General features: G+C 46.0%; 1 protein-coding gene across 4 annotated transcripts; it reads right to left on the bottom strand.

Moving 5' to 3' along the window:
• Window positions 1–3,582: 3,582 nt before the first annotated feature.
• LOC124675494 (nucleolar protein 58-like) lies at window positions 3,583–15,135 on the bottom strand. Of its 4 annotated transcripts, XM_047211571.1 has the most exons (8): window positions 14,486–14,923; window positions 14,312–14,403; window positions 14,171–14,212; window positions 13,439–13,603; window positions 13,094–13,270; window positions 12,717–12,917; window positions 12,398–12,613; window positions 3,583–3,765 (listed from the first exon to the last, which is right to left on the bottom strand). In XM_047211571.1, exons 1-7 carry the CDS (start codon window positions 14,703–14,705, stop codon window positions 12,434–12,436), a joined length of 1,077 nt encoding a protein of 358 aa, XP_047067527.1. In that variant the 5' UTR covers window positions 14,706–14,923; the 3' UTR covers window positions 3,583–3,765; window positions 12,398–12,433. The 4 variants fall into 4 exon arrangements, with proteins under 4 accessions (XP_047067527.1, XP_047067528.1, XP_047067529.1 ...); XM_047211572.1 differs by lacking the exons at window positions 3,583–3,765; window positions 14,486–14,923 and adding an exon at window positions 14,960–15,135 and having other exon boundaries at window positions 12,298–12,613; XM_047211573.1 differs by lacking the exons at window positions 3,583–3,765; window positions 14,486–14,923 and adding an exon at window positions 14,981–15,134 and having other exon boundaries at window positions 12,298–12,613.
• Between the last annotated feature and the right edge of the window lie 6,627 nt (window positions 15,136–21,762).

Below are 21,762 nucleotides of genomic sequence, written 5' to 3'. Positions count from 1 at the left end.
ACCGTTGTACAATAAAGAGCGCCCCTCCTTCCTCTCGCCACGTTCCACATTCCAATCTCGCCGCACCTCCTTCCTTCCTCTTGCCATGTTCCGATGTCGTCCTCCCGCAAGAACATCCTCGCCGCGAACGGCTTCGGGCGCGGCAGCCTCACGGTGGCGGAGGAGTGGGCGTTGTACAGCGTGCGGTACCCTGTCCCGCTGGACATGCGCCTGCCAAGCATCGGCGGGTGCAGGATGGTCGTCAACGGGATCGGCTTCCCGCCGCCGCCGGGAACCGATCGTTGGAGGGACACGACCAGGACCCAGCGCGCTCGCCTCAGTGCCGAGGAGCGTGCTGATCCCACCTGCCCCCCACCGACAACGATGACTTGCGGGCGGACTTCTTCCAGGCGCAGTACAACGCCGACATGAATAGCACCGACAAGTGGAACAAGGAGGGCGCGTCCTTTTCTAGGGCGCTCTCGGGCGCACCCTCTTAGCCGTCGCCGATGGCATCCACAACGGTGCCTCAAGGTTGGAGATGCCACCTTCTCCGCCGCCATCTCCTCCAGCTTCGGCGCGCTGGCAACCGAGGAGGACGTACTCGTCCTCCTCGAACTCTTCTTCTTCGGGGCCGGCGCAGTCGACGCCTTCCTCACTCCGCGCCACGCCGTACAGTGTGCCGAAGCGCGAGGTGAAAGAGGAGGCCGAGTACGCGACGCCGCCCGCGATTCGGAGGCGCGGCAGCAACAGCATCACCATCCGTGAACCAGCGCGGCAGCAGTAGAGGCGCGCTGATGGCGCCCTCCTCGTTCCGGAGCCGGAGGAGCAGGACGACGAGGAAGCCGCGAAGGCCGCGTAGATGGCGGAGTTCGAGCGACGGCAACGCCTCATCGCCAGCAGCGATAACCCCGAGGACTGCCTAGGGTTGCAAACGGTGTACATGGCGTCCTTGAACGACAAAGACGATAGGCGACGCCTGGAGGGGCGACATCGGCTCGACGATCGCCATGTCCATCTACGACTCTGGGATGACGCTCGTCGACCTCACCAACGACGGCGAAGCTAGGCCCAACGGCGCGGTGAAGGACGAGCCCATCGTCAGGCTCCAACAACGACATGTACAACTTCCACCAGTACTACGACCCCTCTAGCCGCCACAAGTACTACTAGATAAGGGTTTAGGTTAAAATTTCATTGAATTTCGTTAAAATCTATGTAGTATGCAAGTTTGAATGAATTCAACTATTTTCGAATAAATTTAAAAAATCTCAATTTCAACTATTTTCGAATAAATTTAAAAAATCTCAATCTATACCTAATAATAAAGGAGCTAAGGTTTCTGCCAAATTTTTCGTCCAACTTTTTTAGGACGGTTTTGCCCTCCCACCAAATCACTTAATACTGCACCGTGCCATGGTACAGGTTTGATATTTTTTTCGTCTAATCGAACCAGGACTCGCCTCATGGCTTCCTCCTTCGTCCCGCGGTCGTCGAACCAGGACGCCTGATCCCAGTTAATTTCGGTTTAATTTCTTGCCTCCTCTCCACGAAGATCCCCCCATATATAGCCTCTCTACTCTGCCGTGAATCCAACAGAAACCCTAGAAAAAATCCGATTGATTCGCTTGGATGAATCCGCCGCGGAAGCTGGAGGCTGCGCCGGGGTGCCTGATGCGGCGATCTAGAGAGCACGAGAGACATCGGGGAGTGGGGAAAAAGAACTAGCGTCTCACGAGGATGAATATGGCAAGTTCGGTTGACCGGAGGAGCCGCGTGGGCGAAGCCATGGTCAACGGCGGCATGGCCAAAGCACACAGACGGGGGGAGGAAACTCGGGTGTGCGCGCAGGTGCTCTGTGAGAACTTCTCAAGTTTCAGGAGTACTGGTTCGCTTCTTCCTTCTCTTCCCACCCGACCGAACTTCTCCTGGACGTGAAATTCGAATCGTTCTTCCCCCAACCGGCTGCCAGCCCTCGATCTCCGGCGAGCAGCGCAACCGGCCTCCTCCTGCGGAAGGAATGGAACAACCCATCTCCGATCTACCTTCTCCAAGTGGTGGTCGAGAGCCTTGTCTCCTGTGTCTCTCAATTTGGTCGCCGCCTCCCGTGGATTTGCCGCCGTCGTCAGCTCGTCACCGCGTCGAGCTGCTCTACTCCATGGGGAGGCAGGCGGCGGGCGGGAGGCCATGGCAGCACAGCGCGAAGCTCGCTGTCGCAGCGGCCCGGAGTTCCCGGCTAGCGCAGCGATGGGATGCAGAAAGTAGGGGAATCGGAAGAGCTTGCCTTCAGACTCAATCGCGGAATCGAATAAGTCGATGGCCTGGAGAGGAACTTGTGGCTCAGCGGTGGGCAGTGACGACTGAAAGTACTGGCGTTGGTTGGTTCCCCTGTTTTGTTGTTGCTGGTTTAGATCACAGGGCTTACTGAGTCAATTCCATAAAAGAAACTGTTTGTTTGTGCAGCTGCCCATGGAGCTTCGCCAGCTTCATGAGAAGCACTCGCGAGCCCGCTGGTGCTAGGCTTCTATTCTGCTGAGGTTGATGGATCTACATGCGTAAGCATTCAAAGAAACAGAGAACCGACAGATAAGAATAGCACTAAAGAATGATGGGTTCGTATTTTCCAGGCCTGGGCGGTCGTGATCCCCTGGTACGTGATCAAGCAATTCCCCATTTCCTTGCCTGCTAGCTAGCACCGCTGGGAGTAGATGCTCTCTGAACTCTAGATTGCATTCACATTGTTTGTGTTCTAGAATCATCTTGGTTTCCCTATTCCTAGCAATTACACTGAAATTTTGATACTAATTCAGGTACAGTGAGAAGAACTGCTGGTTTGATGAAGTTAAACTCAACTACAAATCATCTATATTGTGGTAGAATTCAGATGACAGTTTCATCAGTTATGCCATTTAATTTTTAGATTGTGAGCATTAGTTTCTTCTCAAGAAATATTCGTTGTGAGTAGTTTCAGAGTAGCTGATGCATTTGAGCTATTTTAGATGGCCACACTTATTTGGTGCACAAGAGTAAAATGTTGTAATTTGTTTTTTCATGTTTATGACAACATTGATTTAAAGAACATGCAGATCGGTCGGGCTGGAATAGGGCTAAGGAGTTCATCCACATGTTTTATTCGGCGACAATGGCAATAGAGTCCCGGGCAAGATATGATTTTCACCATTACTCGTTTAAAATTCATTTTATGTGATTTTCACTATTGCGATGTACAAAAAGACATGTCGATCAAGAAATATGCATTCGATTGACGTAAGGATTTGAAAATACTGAAATGTTAGTTCATTTAATTTTGGGTTGCGCCGTAGCAACGCACGGGTTTTTTGCTAGTTTCTACTCAAGGGACACAACTCCCCAGCAACGTCCGCGTTTGATCCATCCGACGACCACAATCTCAAACCGCTATGAGGCCTCCATGGGGGTGCACCATATAAAAGCCACCCCTTTACCCAATTGGTACCAAAACTCAGGTGCGGTCCAGCAGGTCAACGGTTTGAACCGGACAACCTTCATCTATAAGTTTAATTAGTTTGTGGTTGAAGGCCTCAGACCATGCTATGGAAAACACATCGAATACAAGCAAGTTAATGAGCCAATTAAACAGGTCTGCTTAAATTTAACAGTACTTATCTTTTCTTACAGACAAACGATAGGGCCATACAGTGACCATGTCAGACTGACACTAGACTTCCAAAGATGAGTAATTTAGGCAAACTGAGATCAGCATCTGTTTCATAATACTACAATCTGAACTCCCATCAGAGTAACATCTCTACTATTAAGAGTAAACTGGTGAATGTCTGGTATCACATTTTCAGGATGGACAATAATACCCCCACGTCACAAAGAAAACTCAACTAACAAAACAACCATTAGACGTGGATAACACAACCATTAGGCGTGGATAACACATTGGCCGGATCCTACACATTCTCAACAACTTTTCAAAACGTTCGGATCACACAGCATTTCAACAAACTTCCATTAGGCGTGGATAACACATTGCCGGATCCTACACATTCTCAACAACATTTCAAAAAATCGGATCCTACACATTCTCAACAGCATTTCAACAAACTGGCCGGATCCTACACATTCTCAACAATATTTCAAAAAACATCCCGCTGACTAGGCGTAGCAAAGACCCTGACATAACACTGACCAAAGTCTTCATCGCCTTCTCCAAAGACGCTGCCGGCCACCGTCTTCATCGTTCAAGGGGACCTTGGCCGCCACTGCCTCGCATAAGGAGCCATCGCTATAACCTCGATTGTCTTCATCGCCCTGACCAAAGTCTTCATCGCCTTCTCCAAAGACGCTGCCGGCCACCGTCTTCATCGAGCAAGGGGACCTTGTCTTCATCGCCCTGACCAAAGTCGCTGCTGGCCACCGTCTTCGTCACTGACGGCCATCATCTTCATCAAAGCAAGGAGAACTTCATCGGATCGGTTCCGTCATCGGTAAATAATGATCAGCCTGGAATCAACTTATAAAATTTGCAGGAGCAAGTTGCTCATGATCAAACAAATGTACAGAGTGTACACATGTAGAGGCGCAGTATTATTTAAGTTATGCAATCAGGTCATATATTTGTTGTTCCAGAAAAGCAAGATGAGATGTGCAACATGGTGTGTACGTGTACACATCAGGTCGTGCTTTCGTTTTGTTGCATATTTTAAATGTACAGGCTTGATACGGTCCAACTTCAATCTACCTTTGCAATGCCCTCACACCTCTCTACATCATCAGAATCACACCTTTTGTCAAGCTCACACCTCTCTATATCATCACAAATCATAAGCCCACACAAGCGGTAACAGAAAAGAAAATTGTACTAAGTCAAGTGAATGATTTAAGCATGGAAGATTATTTACACATTAGGGAAATATTTTAAACTCACTTTGCACTCATAAAGTTCATGAGAAAATCTGAGAAAATAATCTTGTGTAGAAATAAAAATTAACTGCAACTAAAACGCACGTGCCAAAAATAAGACCATCGGCTTGTTAAAGTTCTGCCCTATCAAATTATTATGAACATGTATAAAACATTGTAGAAAAGAAAACATATGGAATGACAAGGCCAGGTCAACTGAACTAAAAATATTATAAGTGTGAATACATCCTGGTAAGCTCCAACATCATACACTGTCTAACCCTCTCACTCTGCTCTCTACTTATGAATCTGAAAACTACCCTCTGTTTTTCTGAAAATGCTCTGTTTTCAACAAATTTTCCTTGTAGATATGCAGCAGTTGGCTGCTAGCGACAAGGAAAAAAATTAATGTGTTATCTGCTCACACTAATTCACCCTTGCTGGAAATAGTGGCAGCGGCAAGGCCACATGAAATGCACATATCAACTAATAAGTAAATTTTCTATTTGGTGTATCAATTATCAAACAAAACCACCTTATACTCACAAGTAAATTTTTAAGTAAGTGTCAAGTAAATATATTATGTCAATTTTAATCCATCTGCAATCACAATAGAAAGCACACCTGGTTGGTGATGTACAGTGCAGCCTGGCAGCTGCATAAATAATGATCAGGTATATAATCGTTAGCAAGCCTGGCAGCAAGGTAAATAATGATCAGTCTGGAATCAACTTATAAAATTTGCAGGAGCAAGTTGCTCATGATCAAACAAACGTGTAAATAATGCACAGGTATATAAAAATTTTCAGTGACTTGTTTTTCTTTTCTTATTTGCGGGTCATAAAATGTCACACTTTCCAAATCAACTAATAGATAAAGGAAAAAATGGTATGTGTATATTAGTGCACCTTGTTAAATGGTGTTGAACATTGTCAATGATAAGCTGGTGTGCCCATGTCGACAGTGGTTGCTGAGAATGGCTCTTCAAACCGATCACAAGCCATTGGTTTGTCACGCCCACAAACGGGATTTTTCATACGTGAACCACTGGCAGATCGAGACGGTTCTGTCATCGGACGATGATGATCGGACACCATTGGCGTGGACATTTCCAACTCAAAGTAACCTCACAATAAGAGGAACTCCATTGGTTGGGGAAAGCTCAAACGGTATGTCCTTTGACTTAGCTTATTTCACTGCATAAGTTTCAGGATGCATTATCATCGTTAACAGTATGCATCAAACGCAGACATACGAGCTCAAATGAGACTGCCCATTGCAACTCAAAGTACACTCACAATAGGAGGCACTCCATCGCCCGGGGGTAGCTCAAACGGTATGACATGAAACCAATTGAATATGTATATTATTTAAATAGAGCTGTGTGTATTTTATAATAATTTTATAATACTGAAAAGCTCAAACTGTATGTCATCCTTGCAGACAGACAACCTCCAAGTCAACAAACATCACGTGAACGTCAAAGAGCTCGTCGACAACGATTAACTCTTCAGGAGAGGCAAGAGATTAATGCAAATAGACGCGCAAACAGGACAGTGGCAACACCTGCTGAGCGGGAACAAGAGAACGCACGTCGAAGAGATAGTAGGCGCAATCTAACAAGTGAGCAGCGACAAACCATCAATACAAACCAAAGAGCACGTAGGCAGGGGATGTCTCAAGATAGGAGGGAGGCAGCGCGGGATCGACGCAAAGCAAACACCGAGGCTAGGCGGAACACCCCATGTGCTCAATCCATCGCAATGTCACGCCCAGATGCAGCTGTTAACCCGGAAGTCACGAAACGCTCCTCACCTATCACAGCTGATTCTACTCCTGCCTCCCCTTCAACGAGCACACCGGCGTATACCCTCGGGACTGATGGTAATATACACCCATATATTTACTCACGCAATAATAGGTGATGGTTAACGCCTCAAAAATGTTACAGGCGACATTGATGCATTCCTTAGCGGTATCATTGACGACAATGCCATCGCTGACGAACCCAACGACGAGGAGTACTGCATGTTTGCCGGTGAAGGTACGTCTTCCAGTTGTTTTAGGCGACATTGTTGCCTTCCTTCGCGGTATCATTGACAAGTCTGTGACACGCTATGCATGTAGGTTCTGACGATGATGGCGTGGAAATCGATGATCCGTCAGACGAATCCGGCGTGGGCTCAGTCGATCCTTTTGACTTTGTGTACTCAAACCTACCAGACAGCACGCACATGTTGGAGAAAGTACCGGATTGCATAAACTGCAAGGCCAAGAGGTTTGAGCATGAGCCCCCTGGTTTCTGCTGTCGAAATGGCCAAATCAGACTAGCTGAACAACGTCCTATCCCGGAGCTCATGAGGTTATGGTCCAGCGCGGATGCGGACTCTCGACATTTTCGACAAAGTATCCGATTCTTCAACGGCCACTTCGCCTTCACAACGCTTGGCGTCACCCTCGACAACGATTCGCACGAATATGAGCTCCGGGGTTTACACATTCCGGGCGAACGGCTCTTTGTACCGTAACGTGCATTCTTTCGGGCCCGGCTCTCGTCATGAACATCTGCAGTTGTACTTCTACGACGATGATCCCAGCCTGACCCATCGCAAGGAAGCTACCAAGCAACTGGACCAGGAGGTTGTCCGGAAGTTGACGAACATCATGAGAGCAAATCCCTACTCCGAGACATTAAGGACGCTGGGTGCCCACAGGGACAACCTCCGGGATTACCGGATAGAGCTGAACACCGATCAAAAGCTAGACCAAAGGCGATACAATCTACCGATGGCGTCCGAGGTGGCTGCCATCCGGGTCGAGGGGAGCGACACGGTGAATAGGTTCAAACGCAGCATTACCCCTGCACGGGAACAACAATGAGAGGTACGAGCATACAAGCCACGCAGGGTGCTACGACCCAATGTCATATCCCCTCTTCTTCCCCAAGGGGGAGCTTGGTTGGCATCCAAATCTTCCCAAACATGCAGAGTCTTGGGAAGCTGCGCAGCTACCACGAGCAAACCGTGGTGCCAATGAAGGTTCGCCTATTTAAGATGCTTGTGTTTTTTAGAGAAAGAATCATTCTCATGTTGTCTAACATTCATTTTGAAATCTTTCGGCAGAGGGTAGTGGCAATATTTGTGTCTCCGTCAGTGACTACTATTGTTACAGGCTACAGACGCGTCCTGCGATATTCAACCCCATGCGCACGGAGGGCGCCTATTCCGGCAATGGGCGGTCGACATGTACATAAAGATCGAGGGTTGCGGATTAAATTGGTTCGAAGAGCACCAGCCGGAGATACGTGCCGACTTATATAAAGGCATTGTTGATAGCATCACGGCTGGGGAGACACGAGCAAGCGCTGTTGGCATTAGGACTGTTCTCCCCGGTACGTTCCACGGGTGCTACAGAGACATGAAGAAAAGGCACATGGATGCCATGGCATTGGTGACGACGTACGGCAAGCTCGACGTCTTCCCGACGATGACCCGCAATCCTAGCGGCCGGAGATACGGGATGAGTTGTTTCCTGGCTAAACCGCGCGAGACCGACCCGATCTTGTGGCCCGAGTCTTCGGGGCCAAGCTAGAGACCATGAAAGATATGCTGACTAAGGAGCATATCATAGGCGTTGTGAAGGCGTACGTCTACGTGGTAGAGTTCCAAAAGAGGGGCCTGCCACATGCCCATTTCTGTTGATCATGGATTCAAGATATAAGCTTGTTGTGCCAGAACAGTATGATCGTGTCATATCCGCCGAGCTTCCTGACAAGCATAAGTACCCTGAACTTTACGCCATGGTCGTCAAGCATATGATGCATGGCCCATGCGGTGTGCTGAAGCCCAAGAACGTGTGCATGCAAGAAGGGAAGTGCAAGTGCAGGTACCCTCGGGAGTTCAACCAGACCACCGTACAGGGAAAGGACTCCTACCCTCTGTACAGGAGACGAAAAGATGGAAGTTCGGCGAAGGTCCGCGGTCAGATGCTAGACAACAGATGGGTAGTGCCCTACAACCCTTACCTGCTCCGCATGTTCAACTGCCACATCAACGTGGAGGTGTGCTCTAGCATAAAGGCTGTCAAGTACCTGTACAAATACATATACAAGGGCCACGATCAGACTTCGTTCAACATTGACATACCTGACGCTCAAGGTAACATTGACGAAATCAAGAGATTCGTTGACGCGAGGTGGGTTACTCCTCCGGAAGCAATGTGGAGGATATTCGGGTTCATTCTCTGTGAGAACTACCCGTCGGTCCTACAGCTACCGCTACATCTGGAGGGCATGCACAGAGTCACATTCAAAGAAGGAGATGACCTGAACAATGTTCTTGCCAGTGATGGCGCGGACAAGTCTATGCTGACAGAGTATTTCAAGACTAACCGGGACCGCGATGATGCAAGACATATTCTGTACAAGGACTTTCCAGGAATGTTCAGATGGCTATCAACAAAGGTATGGCAGAAGAGGAAAAACCGGGTTTTCCAAGTAGGACGAATCGTTTCAGCCAATCCTGCCGAGGGGGATCGGTACTTTCTAAGGGTGCTTCTAAACCACGTAACAGGCTCCCGGTCCTTCCAAGACCTGAAAACGATTGACGGTGTGCTATGTGATAACTTTCGGCAGGCCGCCGAGAGGAGGGGTCTCATCGAGGCCGACAACACCCTCGACCAGTGTCTTACTGAGTCAGCCCAATGGGCCATGCCAGTCTCGCTCAGGAGGCTATTCGCGAAAATCTTGGTATTCTGTGAGGCCAGCGACATTCGCGTTCTATGGGATAGGCACCTAGAGGATATGTCTGATGACTTCAGGCGACGTCACACGTGCCCTACCGCGGTGGAGCAGGAGGTGTTGCTTGACATCAGGGGCATGCTGCAGTCCATGGGCAAAGACATAAAGTCGTTCCCTCTTCCGGACATTGATGATAATTATGACAACACGGAAGGGGAGGCGAGGGAGGTCATTGAGGAAATGGCTAGCGTCGTTGATGAACATGACAAATCTCTTGCGTCCTCACTGAACACCGAGCAGCTGAGGGCATATGACGAAATATTGGCCGCAGTCGACCGAGACCAAGGGGGTGTATTCTTTGTCGATGGTCCTGGAGGCACTGGGAAGACCTTCTCGTACAGGGCATTGCTTGCTAAAGTTCGAGGTGAGAAAAAGATCGCAGTGGCCACAGCGACGTCAGGTGTCGCTGCTTCCATCATGCCTGGAGGTAGGACCGCCCACTCGAGATTCAAGATCCCACTCAACATTGATGCAGAAGGGTCATCGTGCAACTTCACCAAACAATGTGGGACAGCCAAGCTCCTAAGGATGGCTTCGCTCATCCTATGGGATGAGGCCACAATGACAAAGCGGCAAGCGGTTGAGGCACTGGACAAGAGCATGCGTGACATCATGGGCCGACGGGACCGGCCTTTCGGGGGCAAGACCGTCGTGTTTGGTGGAGATTTCAGGCAGGTGCTTCCGGTTGTCAGGAAAGGGAGCCGAGGTCAGATAGTCGAGGCGACCCTGCGGAGTTCGTACCTCGCGGAAGGAAATGCGCCCGCTAAGGCTTGTCACCAACATGAGGGCGCATAACGACCAGTGGTTTGCAGATTACCTATTGAGGGTAGGAAATGGCACCGAGGAGACAGACGAGGAATGCAACATCCGACTCGCAGAAGATATACCGAAAATCTTTCTAGATTAATGATTGTTTTAATATTTTTATGTTGATTTGTCTAGATGAAATTCTACTATAACATTTGCTAATTTTGTAGCGCATCGTGCGGGTTGTTCATGTTAAACTTTATGGAATATTGGACGGGCGATATGCTTTCGATCGCATCACTCGGTATTATTTTTGTTTAGAGACCGTTAGTAGTATCTTGCATCTTAAATTATTAATTTACAATATCAATGTTTCTTACTACTTTGTAGGAGGATATGAAAGCATTCCGAAGAAAATTAATTGCCATATTGCATGATTCGGAACTAAACAAAATAAGAGGCGAGTCCAATATATAATCAATCTAAAGATCAAGAAAATGGATCCGACTCTGATATTACGGAATTGCCAAGCCTAGGTAAAGAACACCAAGGAGATGTAGCCAAAGAAAATATCCAGCTTCCTATTTGCACCTTGTCCACCAAACCAAATGAGTTTGTTGACGAGATATGCAAATACATCATGTCCATTGACGATGCAACATGTTTAAAGTAAGCCTCATAAGATATTGAACAAGCGTCGGTACATATTATTATCATATCATTATTCTTATCAATTATTTTGCGAAAAGAATGGGTGCGAAGCTCCACACCTTATCCACTAGGATTAACTCTAAAGCAAATTCAGGACATACTCGGGATGGACCAGCCAATGGACAAGGATTGTTTCAACATGGCTGTGCGCATAGTGGCATGTGATGAGATACAATTTTTTATAGAGCCTCCCGTGCACAACATGGACTTGAGATTTTGTGTAAGTTATTATAATCGCATATTTATTGTCACTGTTATGGTTCTAAACCTTTTTTTCATTTCAGTCGGCGATACTCCATGGTAGAAAACATCCACTTTGGCGTGTTAAGCCAGATATTAAGGAGTTGGCAACATTTTTTCATAGCTGGCCTGGGATAGACCATAATATATCATCATGCAACATGGTAAGTTAGTCTCTTTTCCATTATTAACATGATTTATGTGTTTTAATGCTCACCACTTGCAGATTTTTTTACCACACGCATTTCTTGACCACTTCATCTTGTTCACCATCGACAAACATGAGTGTCGTGTATGTATTTTAGACCCATGTTCTGAAACTCTATCATAAGAGAGGTACCAACTAAAATTACAAAGGTGTTCATTCCATCTAAATGATGCTCTTGAGATAGCGCAACCTGGCTGGAATTCCGATATTTATTTCTGGCCACGTAAATATCCTCACAATATCCCAATACCAACAAGCCCCGACAGGTGATTTTTCTCAGTTATCTTTACAAGCAGCTTATTTTATCGTCATTCTAATGACCAAGATAATGATATGTTCCATTTATTTGCAGAAAATTGTTTTGGATACTTAGTATTTAGTTTTATGCTTTCATGGGATGGTAAAAGATTTGTTCATCCAGTTTGCAGCGTGAGTACTCTATGTTCACAATCTTATATTTTTTGTGGGAAGAAAACTTCATGTTAACATGATATACCAGTTGTGCAGGATGGTTACGAGCTAAGGAAAAAGTTTTTGATACACATACTCAAGTATCTGGCTAATGAAGTTGAAGACAACATTCCTGAGATCGTGCGAGAATACCTTAGACAATACCTTAGACGCGTCAACGGACCATGGCTTTAATAAATAGTGTATTCAGTCATTTCTCTTCTACAAAATGAATTGTGCGAAGTGGATCTTTAAATATTTTAAGTATTAAATATTTATTTTATATACTTTAATATTTGCATGTATTATTTACACGTATATGCATTTGACACTATGTTAAAGGGCCGTGGCGAAGCACGGGCATTCTACTAGTCAAATTAGTTCACTGCTGCAACAGTTACAGCCACTTGTTAAGCTTCAGATGCTTTGGCCTGCTCGACCAAGAACTTCAATCGTTTTTCGCTCCTTGTCCTAACATCATGAGCTTTTATCATAACTACAGAGGTTCGCACGCATTCATACTTATCCAGATAAGCATCATATGTATCTCTATCTTCAAACAACCTTGAAATCTTTTTTGCTGAAAACTCCTGAAAAGGGAAATGATTCGGACATTTATGTCACTGGCGAGTTACAAAGAATTGTACAGCATGCAGCTGGGGAAGACATTCACAAAGTAAAGCGCATAACTACCTCACAAGGCCCAGCAATTTCTTCAGGGCACCATATCACCTGAATAGCTGTTGCAATTGTCAGGAAGGACCAGCTGTCACAATTGATGCCAGACACGCGATTGATGAGGCAGCCTAAACTGCGCAACGGTGTTTCATTTTCCTTCTCAACAGATTCGCACCAAAACAATGCAGAAGCCACATTAACAATTTCCTCACTGACCTGGATACACAAAGGATTACTTCATCACTAAAGCAACGGAGAAAAGGATAATTTTTCTATGGAAGCTACATAAAAAGTTTTGGTATGAAGTGAAGAACTCTAAACGATAGCACAGAAGCTATCATACCAGTGAGAGAGCTATAAAGAAAAAGGCATGGCAACTGTAGTTAACTCACCATCTCTGGTTTCACTACACAACCATAACGACTCAAGAGAGCATGAAGTCCTTCACTGATTGGGAGGCGGTCTGCTTCAGTCAACTTTTGCTTTTCCATAGGCACCAAAAGTTGCATGCAATTTTGTATGCCCCACATTAGCTCCATCACAGCTGGACCATGCACACAGGATATATTCTGAAAGAAGCAAACGCAAAAAAATGGTGATCAAAGTAGTCAAAAAAATATAGGCAAACCACTAGCTTATACTACCTCAGTACGTGTTTAATCGACGCAGGCGTCAGTACTAACTAAGCTACATGTGCTCTCTCGCGTCAATTTAATCAGACCGGAGGGAGTACTCACCAAATAGAGTTCAACGATTTCTTTATATTCAGGCTTTGCAACAGCCAGTTTGCTCCATGGAAAGTGAAACTTCATGATCATCTTACTAAGCCTTTCGTTAACACCATTTTGCATAATGGCGCTGGACTTGTCCTCGAATGTTTTAAATTGCTTTAGCCAAACAAGCTGATAAAAAAATAAACAAGGATGAGCATGTTCTCAATCAGGAAAGGGGGTGATTATTCAGTAGGTATATCTCAACCGTAAAGATGTGCCCATTTTTCAAGTCCTCGTTCATCAAAAGTTCATATAGAAAGGTAATGCGATATATTACAACAGACTACAGTGATGTTCTTCAGTAGTAGCAGCATAGGACGTCTAAATCATCCTTAGGTAGCAGTTACATTCAGTTTTGGTGCATAGCAAAACCCAGTTTCTGCCTGTTCGAACTGATTTGTTAGAAATCTCCTTACGCCCATGATGGCCATTTAGCAAAAGCAGTTTCTGGCACGCATGCATTAGCGTAGAGACCTATGCTAATTATTTATGTGGAAAATCGTTTTTAGCATCTTAATTATTTAACAAGTGATGAACAGAGTATTCATGTTCCTTCCCCAATGCATAAATAGAGTAAAAACATAAACATGCAATCATAGTGTGACAATATTGCTGGATTAGTTTGGTGTCAAATAATTTATAAGTTAATAACAATCCAAGGAAGGGAATCCAAGGAAAGAAGGGGCACACACTTACACGGTATGCATCGAAATTATCCGTGAATTTGACCCATAAACCCTGGAGGAGACAAAGGATGAAAGAGAAACTTACGTAAGATGGCACAGACAACAAGAGCAAGCAAGCACATCAGTAACCAATGAAGGAACAACATAGTACCTCCAGGACATCCTTGCCCTCAATGAGTGAGGCACAGCAATGGAAAATTGCGAAACCAGAGGGTGTCTCAAACAGCACGGACATTATATCATCTGCAAGCAAGTAGAGCAAACTTAAGCAACCATGATTACGAAGAAAAAACGTATAGAATACAGATCTCAAGGGCCCTAGGACCTTCCACAGGGAACACCAGTTTCGACCATCCCTCACTGGATTGGTGGACCGGGCCTCGCACCACCTGATCCAGATCTCTCGCGGCTACCACTGTAAGATGTCGAACCCTAGCTATTGTCCAAATGGAGTAGCCAGTGCGCTCAACTGTTCCAGCCCACTTACTGGAACATCGAAAGCTATTACACTGCGCCGGCAGCCAAAACACCTTAACCCGTGCCATAGTACAGATCACCTCGCGCCAAACCCACGGCACCCCCAGCCAAAAGCCCGTGAAACCTGCCTACCCGAGATAGGAGTAGGAGCCCTTTAACCTACCCAACTCGACGGGGGAGGGGAAGGACCAGAGCAGAGTTTCCAGATCTGTGGGATCGGAACCAAACTGCAAATCTAGGGTTTCATTTCACATCCTCATTAGCTATCCCTGCCGAGTAGGTGAGATTGAGAGACGAGGATGAGTATTGACGAGTGGCTCACCTTCACCCTTCGGTGGGTCACCTTCACCCTTCGGTGGGTCACCTTCACCCTTCGGCGGCTCACCTTCACCCTTCGGCTTCTTCGCCGGAGGAGGAAGAGAGGGGCCAGGTCGCCTGCTCATCGCCGAGGGGGGAGGGAAAGGGGGAGGTTGAGGAGAGGGTAAGCGGCCGCGTGTCGATTAATTATAGACACATTGGTGCTTATCGAACCCACCACCGCTAACATTGACGGCGGGCTCCCTGCGTTGTAGCAGCCCAGTAAGGATATCTCCAGCCGGCCGACCCAAACGGACGCGTTGAACCGTTTGTTTTGGGCTGTTTGCGTGTCCGCGTGGACAACAGAACAGCGCCCCGCGTTCGCGTGTCCGTTTGGGTCGCACGCTGCGCCCAACGCAACGGCCACTCATTTGGCCATTTGGCGTATTTCTTTGGGAAATAGGCCATCTGGCCACATATACTTATAAATAGTATCTATATCTAACAATTATAGATTAATATCAAATAGCATAAAATAATATCAAATAAAATGTTGCATGATGAAGAAATAAAATGTGCCATAGTTCGAACAAATATAAAAATTACAAATTGAGATTGTCAACTCAATTTGGACGCTCTAGGATCTCCTTCTGCCTCTTCTCGAACCAAGCTCTTTTCGCCTCGCTCATGTTGGTCAAGTCGGCGTTCATGATCAGGTTGTCCTCGGCTTGGCGTTTGAGCTCAACTTCCTTCGCCTTCAACTCCACCTCTTGGGCCCTTGCCGATCTGCTGTGAGCTCAATTTCTCGCTCTTTGAGCTCAATTTCTCTAGCTTTGGTCTTGGCCTTGACCTCTTCAATCTCAAGCTTCTTCTTTTGGACATCGAAGTAGTTCTTCATGTCCTCATCTTTCTCCCGGCGCCTTCTCTCATCCCTCTTGTCCGTGGACACCTCTCTATCGGCATGCAGCTCCTTCAAAGTGCCAAACAATAGCATGGACGAGGCATCACGCTTCAAGTCAGCTTTGGTTGCCTTGTGGCCGCGAGGACGACTTGCACGAGAAGCGGAGCTACCGCAAGGCTGGCCACCATCAAGGTCAATGACCGTCGGATCTTTGGCGGTCTTGTTGCCAGTCAAGGTCGCCATGTACCCCTCGTACCCCTCCTGGAACTTGGGGGTGCCTTGGAGTATCTTCCAACAATGAGGGAAGGCAAAGGTCTTTTCTCCATTGGACGATTTGTACCATTCCAAAGCTTGCCACACCTGGAGCAAAGCGAGACAAGAACGATAAACATATGTGCAAACGTTGGATGAATATGTTGAGGTTAAGAATCATACCAAGTCCTTGATGCCCAAGCCGCTAACGGGGAGCCGCTTCACGTGATCATACGCCGCCTGGAACTTGTTGCATTCCATTTGAATTGTTCCCCACCTCTTTTGGAGCGATATGTCGCTGCGGTCGCTCTCAAATGGCTCCAGTCCGTATTTGCGATGCTCATGAAAGTATTCATAGATACGGCGCCAGAATGCGGTCCCCTTCTGCTCGGCACCCGTCATGCCGAAGATAGTACCCGGGGTTTACTGAAGGCCCACTACTCGAAGAATAAGAAGATTCTGAAGCCCAAGATATTGTTAAGGAAAGCTAGAGTTGTAATAGGAAGTAATATTTGTAATCTTGCGGGAGGAGTTAGAAACCTACCCGGACTCTATAACCTGTACAATACGAATCCCTCGGCACCACCTCCTATATAAGGGGGGGTCGAGGGACAAAGAGAGGATGGAATCATTGTTTCTCAAACCCTAGTTTCATAATCGTCGAGTACTTTTCGGCTGAAACCTTCGAGATCTACTTGCCCTCTACTTCCAACTAAACCCTAGTCTACAACTCGTAGGCATTGATAAGTTAATACCTTGTCACTCCTTGTTCTTCAAGGATTGGTTTGATATCCGTATGGTTAGGCCTTATAAACGGGTTGAAGGATCCGGTAGTGCGTAAGGTGTGGTTTACTAAGCTCTAGAGGGATTGTTCCGGGATCAACTTCACGTTGGTTTTTAGGCCTCTTTAGTGCTGGTTTTCTATCACCTTGCGTATCTGTTAGGCTCAATTACGCATAGGATGTTCCGATTATATGGTGAAAACCCTAGACTATCGTAGATTAGCTTAGCTTGATATTGATAAAGCATGATCCCCATGTCCTTATAAATCTAACATGAACCATGGGGCAATCGGCTCTTTGAGCCGATCCACGGAACAACTTAAGAGCCGATTGGGGCTCGTATTTAATGTTTACGTGTTTGCCATGCAGGAAACTAGTCGAAGCAATTCATCACCTTCCTGACCAGGTATAGGTCAGGTGGCACGCCCTCGTAATCACCAGGACGCGTGTGCCAGAAGGCATTGCGGGCCGTCGCCCGAGGGACCAGGGTCAGCCGCAATCCTGGGAGCCTCCCGGCTCTACTGTGTTGCCCGTCGTTGCTCGCCCGTGGGTTTCTGACCGCAACACAGGCAAAGGCCAAAAGGATACGGATGGACTCAAGCCTTACAACGGGTGCAAAGGTTTCACCAAAGTCCACACCTTCAACTTGAGAATAGCCTTGTGCCACCAATCTTGCTTTGTTGCGGATGACCATGCCATGTTCATCTTGCTTGTTCTTGAAGACCTATTTGGTGTCGATAACATTGCGGCAATGATCGGGTCGCTTCATGAGAGTCCACACATCATTCCTCTTGAAGTTGTTGAGTTCCTCTTGCATTGCATTCAACCAATCGGGATCTTCAAGAGCTTCATTAACTTTGAGTGGTTCCACCATAGAGACAAAGGCGTGGTGCTCACAAAAGTTTGCTAGTTGCCTCCGGGTGGTTACTTTGCTCTTTAGATCACCAATGACATTACTCAAAGAATGGGACTTGAGGCGCAAGTGTCTTGCAATAGGATCTTCACGGCAAGTGACAGCTAAAGGAGAAGATTCTTGTGGGTCCTCTTGGCTTTCATCACGGTTTAGGTCCTCGGCTTGACCTTCATTGTTGTTGAAGTGGGCATCATCATCATGAGATCCGGATGACTCGGGGGTACTCGGAATGGTATTATCCATAAAGATCATCCCCGAGCCATTCGGAGAAGAACTTGAAGCTTGGCCTTGGTCACTTGATGTCGGTTGTTGTTGTAGATGAGCTTGTGGTGAATGTTGTTCTTGAACTTGCGGTAGATGTTGTTCTTGAGCTTGTTGAGGTGAGCTTGTACTTGATTGTTGTGGTAGATGTTGAGGTTGAACTTGAGGTTGTGGTAGAGGTTGGCTTGCATTTGTAAGATCAACGGAAGAAGCTTGGCCTTGTGGTGTAGATGGCTCCACTTGGGTGGAACTTGGTCCTTCCCCGGTACTCATAGAAGGTAGCTCTTGAGGTCGGCGAATGCCAACACCCATCCTTCCTATGGCATCCGGGGGAATTGCATCTCCTTTCTCACAAGAAGCACTTCGCTCCTCCAAAGACCTATCATCTTCATCGAATGTCACGTCACAAGATTCTACAACCCGCCCATTTGACTTGTTGAAGACTCTATAGGCGTGAGAATCCGTAGCATAGCCAACGAAAATTCCTTCTTGAGCTCTTGAATCAAACTTAGATAGGTGTGTGTCTTTGACAAGCACATAGCATTTGCATCCGAAGACCTTGAAGTATGACACATTTGGCTTGTTGCCGGTGAGGATCTCATATGGTGTCTTCTCAAGACCTTTGCGAAAGTAGAGACGATTAGTAGCGTGGCATGCGGTAGAGATAGCTTCCGCCCAAAAATTGTAGTTAGATTTGTATTCCATCATCATGGTTCGAGCGGCTTCGATCAAGGTTCAATTCTTCCTTTCGGTGACCCCATTTTGTTGGGGAGTATATGGCATGGAGTATTGGTGTTGGATTCCTTCTTCGCCGAGGAAGTCATCCAAGGTGTAGTTCTTGAACTCCGTTCCATTGTCGCTTGATACGTCTCAAACGTATCTATAATTTCTTATGTTCCATGCTACTTTTATGATGATACTCACATGTTTTATACACACTTTATGATGATTTTATGCATTTTCCGGAACTAACCTATTAACGAGATGCCGAAGTGCCAGTTGCTGTTTTCTGCTGTTTTTGGTTTCAGAAATCCTAGAAAGGAAATATTCTCGGAATCGGACGAAATCAACGCCCAATATCTTATAATTCCACGAAGCTTCCAGAACACCGGAGAGGGGCCAGAGGAGAGGCCCAGGGCCACCACACATGGTGGCGGCGCGGCCCAAGGGGGGGCGCCCCCTGTTGTCTGGCTGCCCCAGACCCACTCCGACTCCGACTCTCCGCCTATAAAAGCCTTCGTGACCTAAATCTTCGACACGGATTGACGAAACACCAGAAAACCTTCCAGAGCCGCCGCCATCGCGAAACTCCAATTCGGGGGACAGAAGTCTCTGTTCCGGCACCCTGCCGGGACGGGGAATTGGCCCCGGAGTCATCTCCATCGACATCACCGCCATCTTCATCGCCATCGCTGTCTCCTATGATGAGGAGGGAGTAGTTCTCCCCCGAGGCCGAGGGCTCTACCGTAGCTATGTGGTTCATCTCTCTCTTTGTGATCTAGTTGAATATCATCTATGTGTTACTCTGGTGATGTTATTAAAGTAGTCTATTCCTCCTCCATGATGTAATGTTGACAGGTGTGTGCATCATGAAGTACTTGGTATAGGTTATGATTGTGATCTCTTGTAGATTATGAAGTTAACTATTACTATGATAGTATTGATGTGATCTATTCCCCCTTTCATAGCCGATGTTGACAGTGTGCATGCTATGTTAGTACTCGGTATAATTGCGTTGGTCTATCATGCACTCTAAGGTTATTTAAATATGAACATCGAATGTTGTGGAGCTTGTTAACTCCGGCATTGAGGTGCTCTTGTAGCCCTACACAATTGATGGTGTTTGTCATCCAACAAGAGAGTGTAGAGTGGTTTTATTATGTGATCAATGTTGAGAGTGTCCACTAGTGAAAGTATGATCCCTAGGCCTTGTTTCCAAACATCGAATCTCCGTTTATTTACTGTTCTGTTGCATGTTTACTCGCTGCCATATTTTATTCAGATTGCTATTACCACTCATATACATACATACTACTTGTATTTCACTATCTCTTCGCCGAACTAGTGCACCAATACATCTAACAAGTGTATTGGGTGTGTTGGGGACACAAGAGACTTCTTGTATCGTGATTGCAGGGTTGCTTGAGAGGGATATCTTTGACCTCTTCCTCCCTGAGTTCGATAAACCTTGGGTGATTCACTTAAGGGAAACTTGTTGCTGTTCTACAAACCTCTGCTCTTGGAGGCCCAACACTGTCTACAGGAATAGAAGCATGCGTAGACATCAAGCTATTTTCTGGCGCCGTTGCCGGGAGGTAAGGTAAAAGGTATTCACATCCTCCGACTACTAAGCTATTTCCTAGCACTGTTGCCGGTGTGTGAGTGCTCGAAGCTATTTCCTTTAGATCCTGCAATTGCATCTTTTTGTTTCTTGTTTTTATTTTTCACTAGTTAGGCATAATGGAAAACAACAATGAGCTTTTTAATCTATTTCCTGAGTTAAGACATGAATCATTTGATGCAAAAATTAAAAAACCTATGGAACCTTATTTGCATGCTAGTAGCAATGTTATTAGTATGAACGCAATTACTGCTAATACTATGGAGAAGCCTAAGCTTGGGGAAGCTAGTTTTTATGATCTTTTTAGCTTCCCATCTTTAGGGGAGAAAATTTGCTCTGATAATGCTTTATCTCCCATATGCGATAACTCTAATGATGCTTGTGATATTTTAAATCCACCTACTCGAAAGTACTTCTTTCAAGATACCCATGAAAATTATTGAACGTGTTATGGATAACCGCTATGAAGGGGATGGAACCTGTCCATCCCGGAGATCATTTACTGCTTTTGCATGAATTATGCGGGTTATTCAAGTGTGCAGGTATCTCTATGGATGAAGTGAGGAAGAAACTATTCTCTATTTCGCTCGTCCGGTAAAGCGGCGCATTGGTATAAATTGTTCGAAGAATAGTCATTCTCTTGATTGGGAGGAAATTGTACCTCTCTTTTATTCTAAATTTTATCCTCCTCATGAAGTGCATACCGATAGAAATTACATTTATAACTTTTATCCTCGTGATGGAGAGAGTATTTCCCAAGCATGGGGGAGATTGAAGTCACTAATGCTCAAATGTCCCATTCATGAGCTCCCCCGTAATGTTATTATTAATAATTTTTATGCAAGGCTTTCAGGACACCACAAGGACTATTTAGATGCCTGTTTGGAGGGATCTTTCACAAGCAAGGAGGTTGAAGCTAGGTGGGATCTTCTTGACCGGATTGAGGAGAACGCTGAAGATTGGGAGAACGACAAAGCTAAAGAGTCAGGTATAAATTATGATTATGAATGCATTGAAACTTTTATGGATACTGATAAAATTTGAAATATGAGTGCTACTTATGGTCTTGACTCTCAAGTTGTTGCAAATCTTTATAAAGCTTTTGCCTCTCATTTTGAATTGCCAAAGAAGAATTTTGATAAGTATCATGAACCTTTTAAAGACACTTGCATGAAGGATGAAACTGTTATTAATGATTGCAATAAACATGCCCAAACTTCTGAAAATGTTATTTCTCATAAGCATGTTAATTTTTTTGGAATGCATAGACCCTGTGGAATTAATCAAATCAAAGATGAATATTGTATCCATCATATGAATGAAAAAACTAGAAAGTGGTCTAGGGGCTCTAGATGATCTTGGTAAAAAGGTTTGTGCC

This window comes from Lolium rigidum, chromosome 7 (assembly GCF_022539505.1).
Source record: "Lolium rigidum isolate FL_2022 chromosome 7, APGP_CSIRO_Lrig_0.1, whole genome shotgun sequence".
NCBI classification, from domain to species: domain Eukaryota; kingdom Viridiplantae; phylum Streptophyta; class Magnoliopsida; order Poales; family Poaceae; genus Lolium; species Lolium rigidum.
The sequence above is the reverse complement of the archived record's forward strand: the minus strand, read 5'-3'. Positions and strand labels throughout refer to the sequence as shown.

Bases quoted from the DNA above. Each gene is read 5' to 3' on its own strand.
- LOC124675494 (XM_047211571.1), bottom strand. From the start codon at position 14,705: ATGGCACGGGTTAAGGTGTTTTGGCTGCCGGCGCAGTGTAATAGCTTT. The intron at 14,404-14,485 runs GTCCTAGGGCCC...ACTTGCTTGCAG, and splicing joins ACTGGTGTTCCCTGTGGAAG to ATGATATAATGTCCGTGCTG. The intron at 13,271-13,438 runs GTGAGTACTCCC...TGCTTCTTTCAG, and splicing joins AAATCGTTGAACTCTATTTG to AATATATCCTGTGTGCATGG.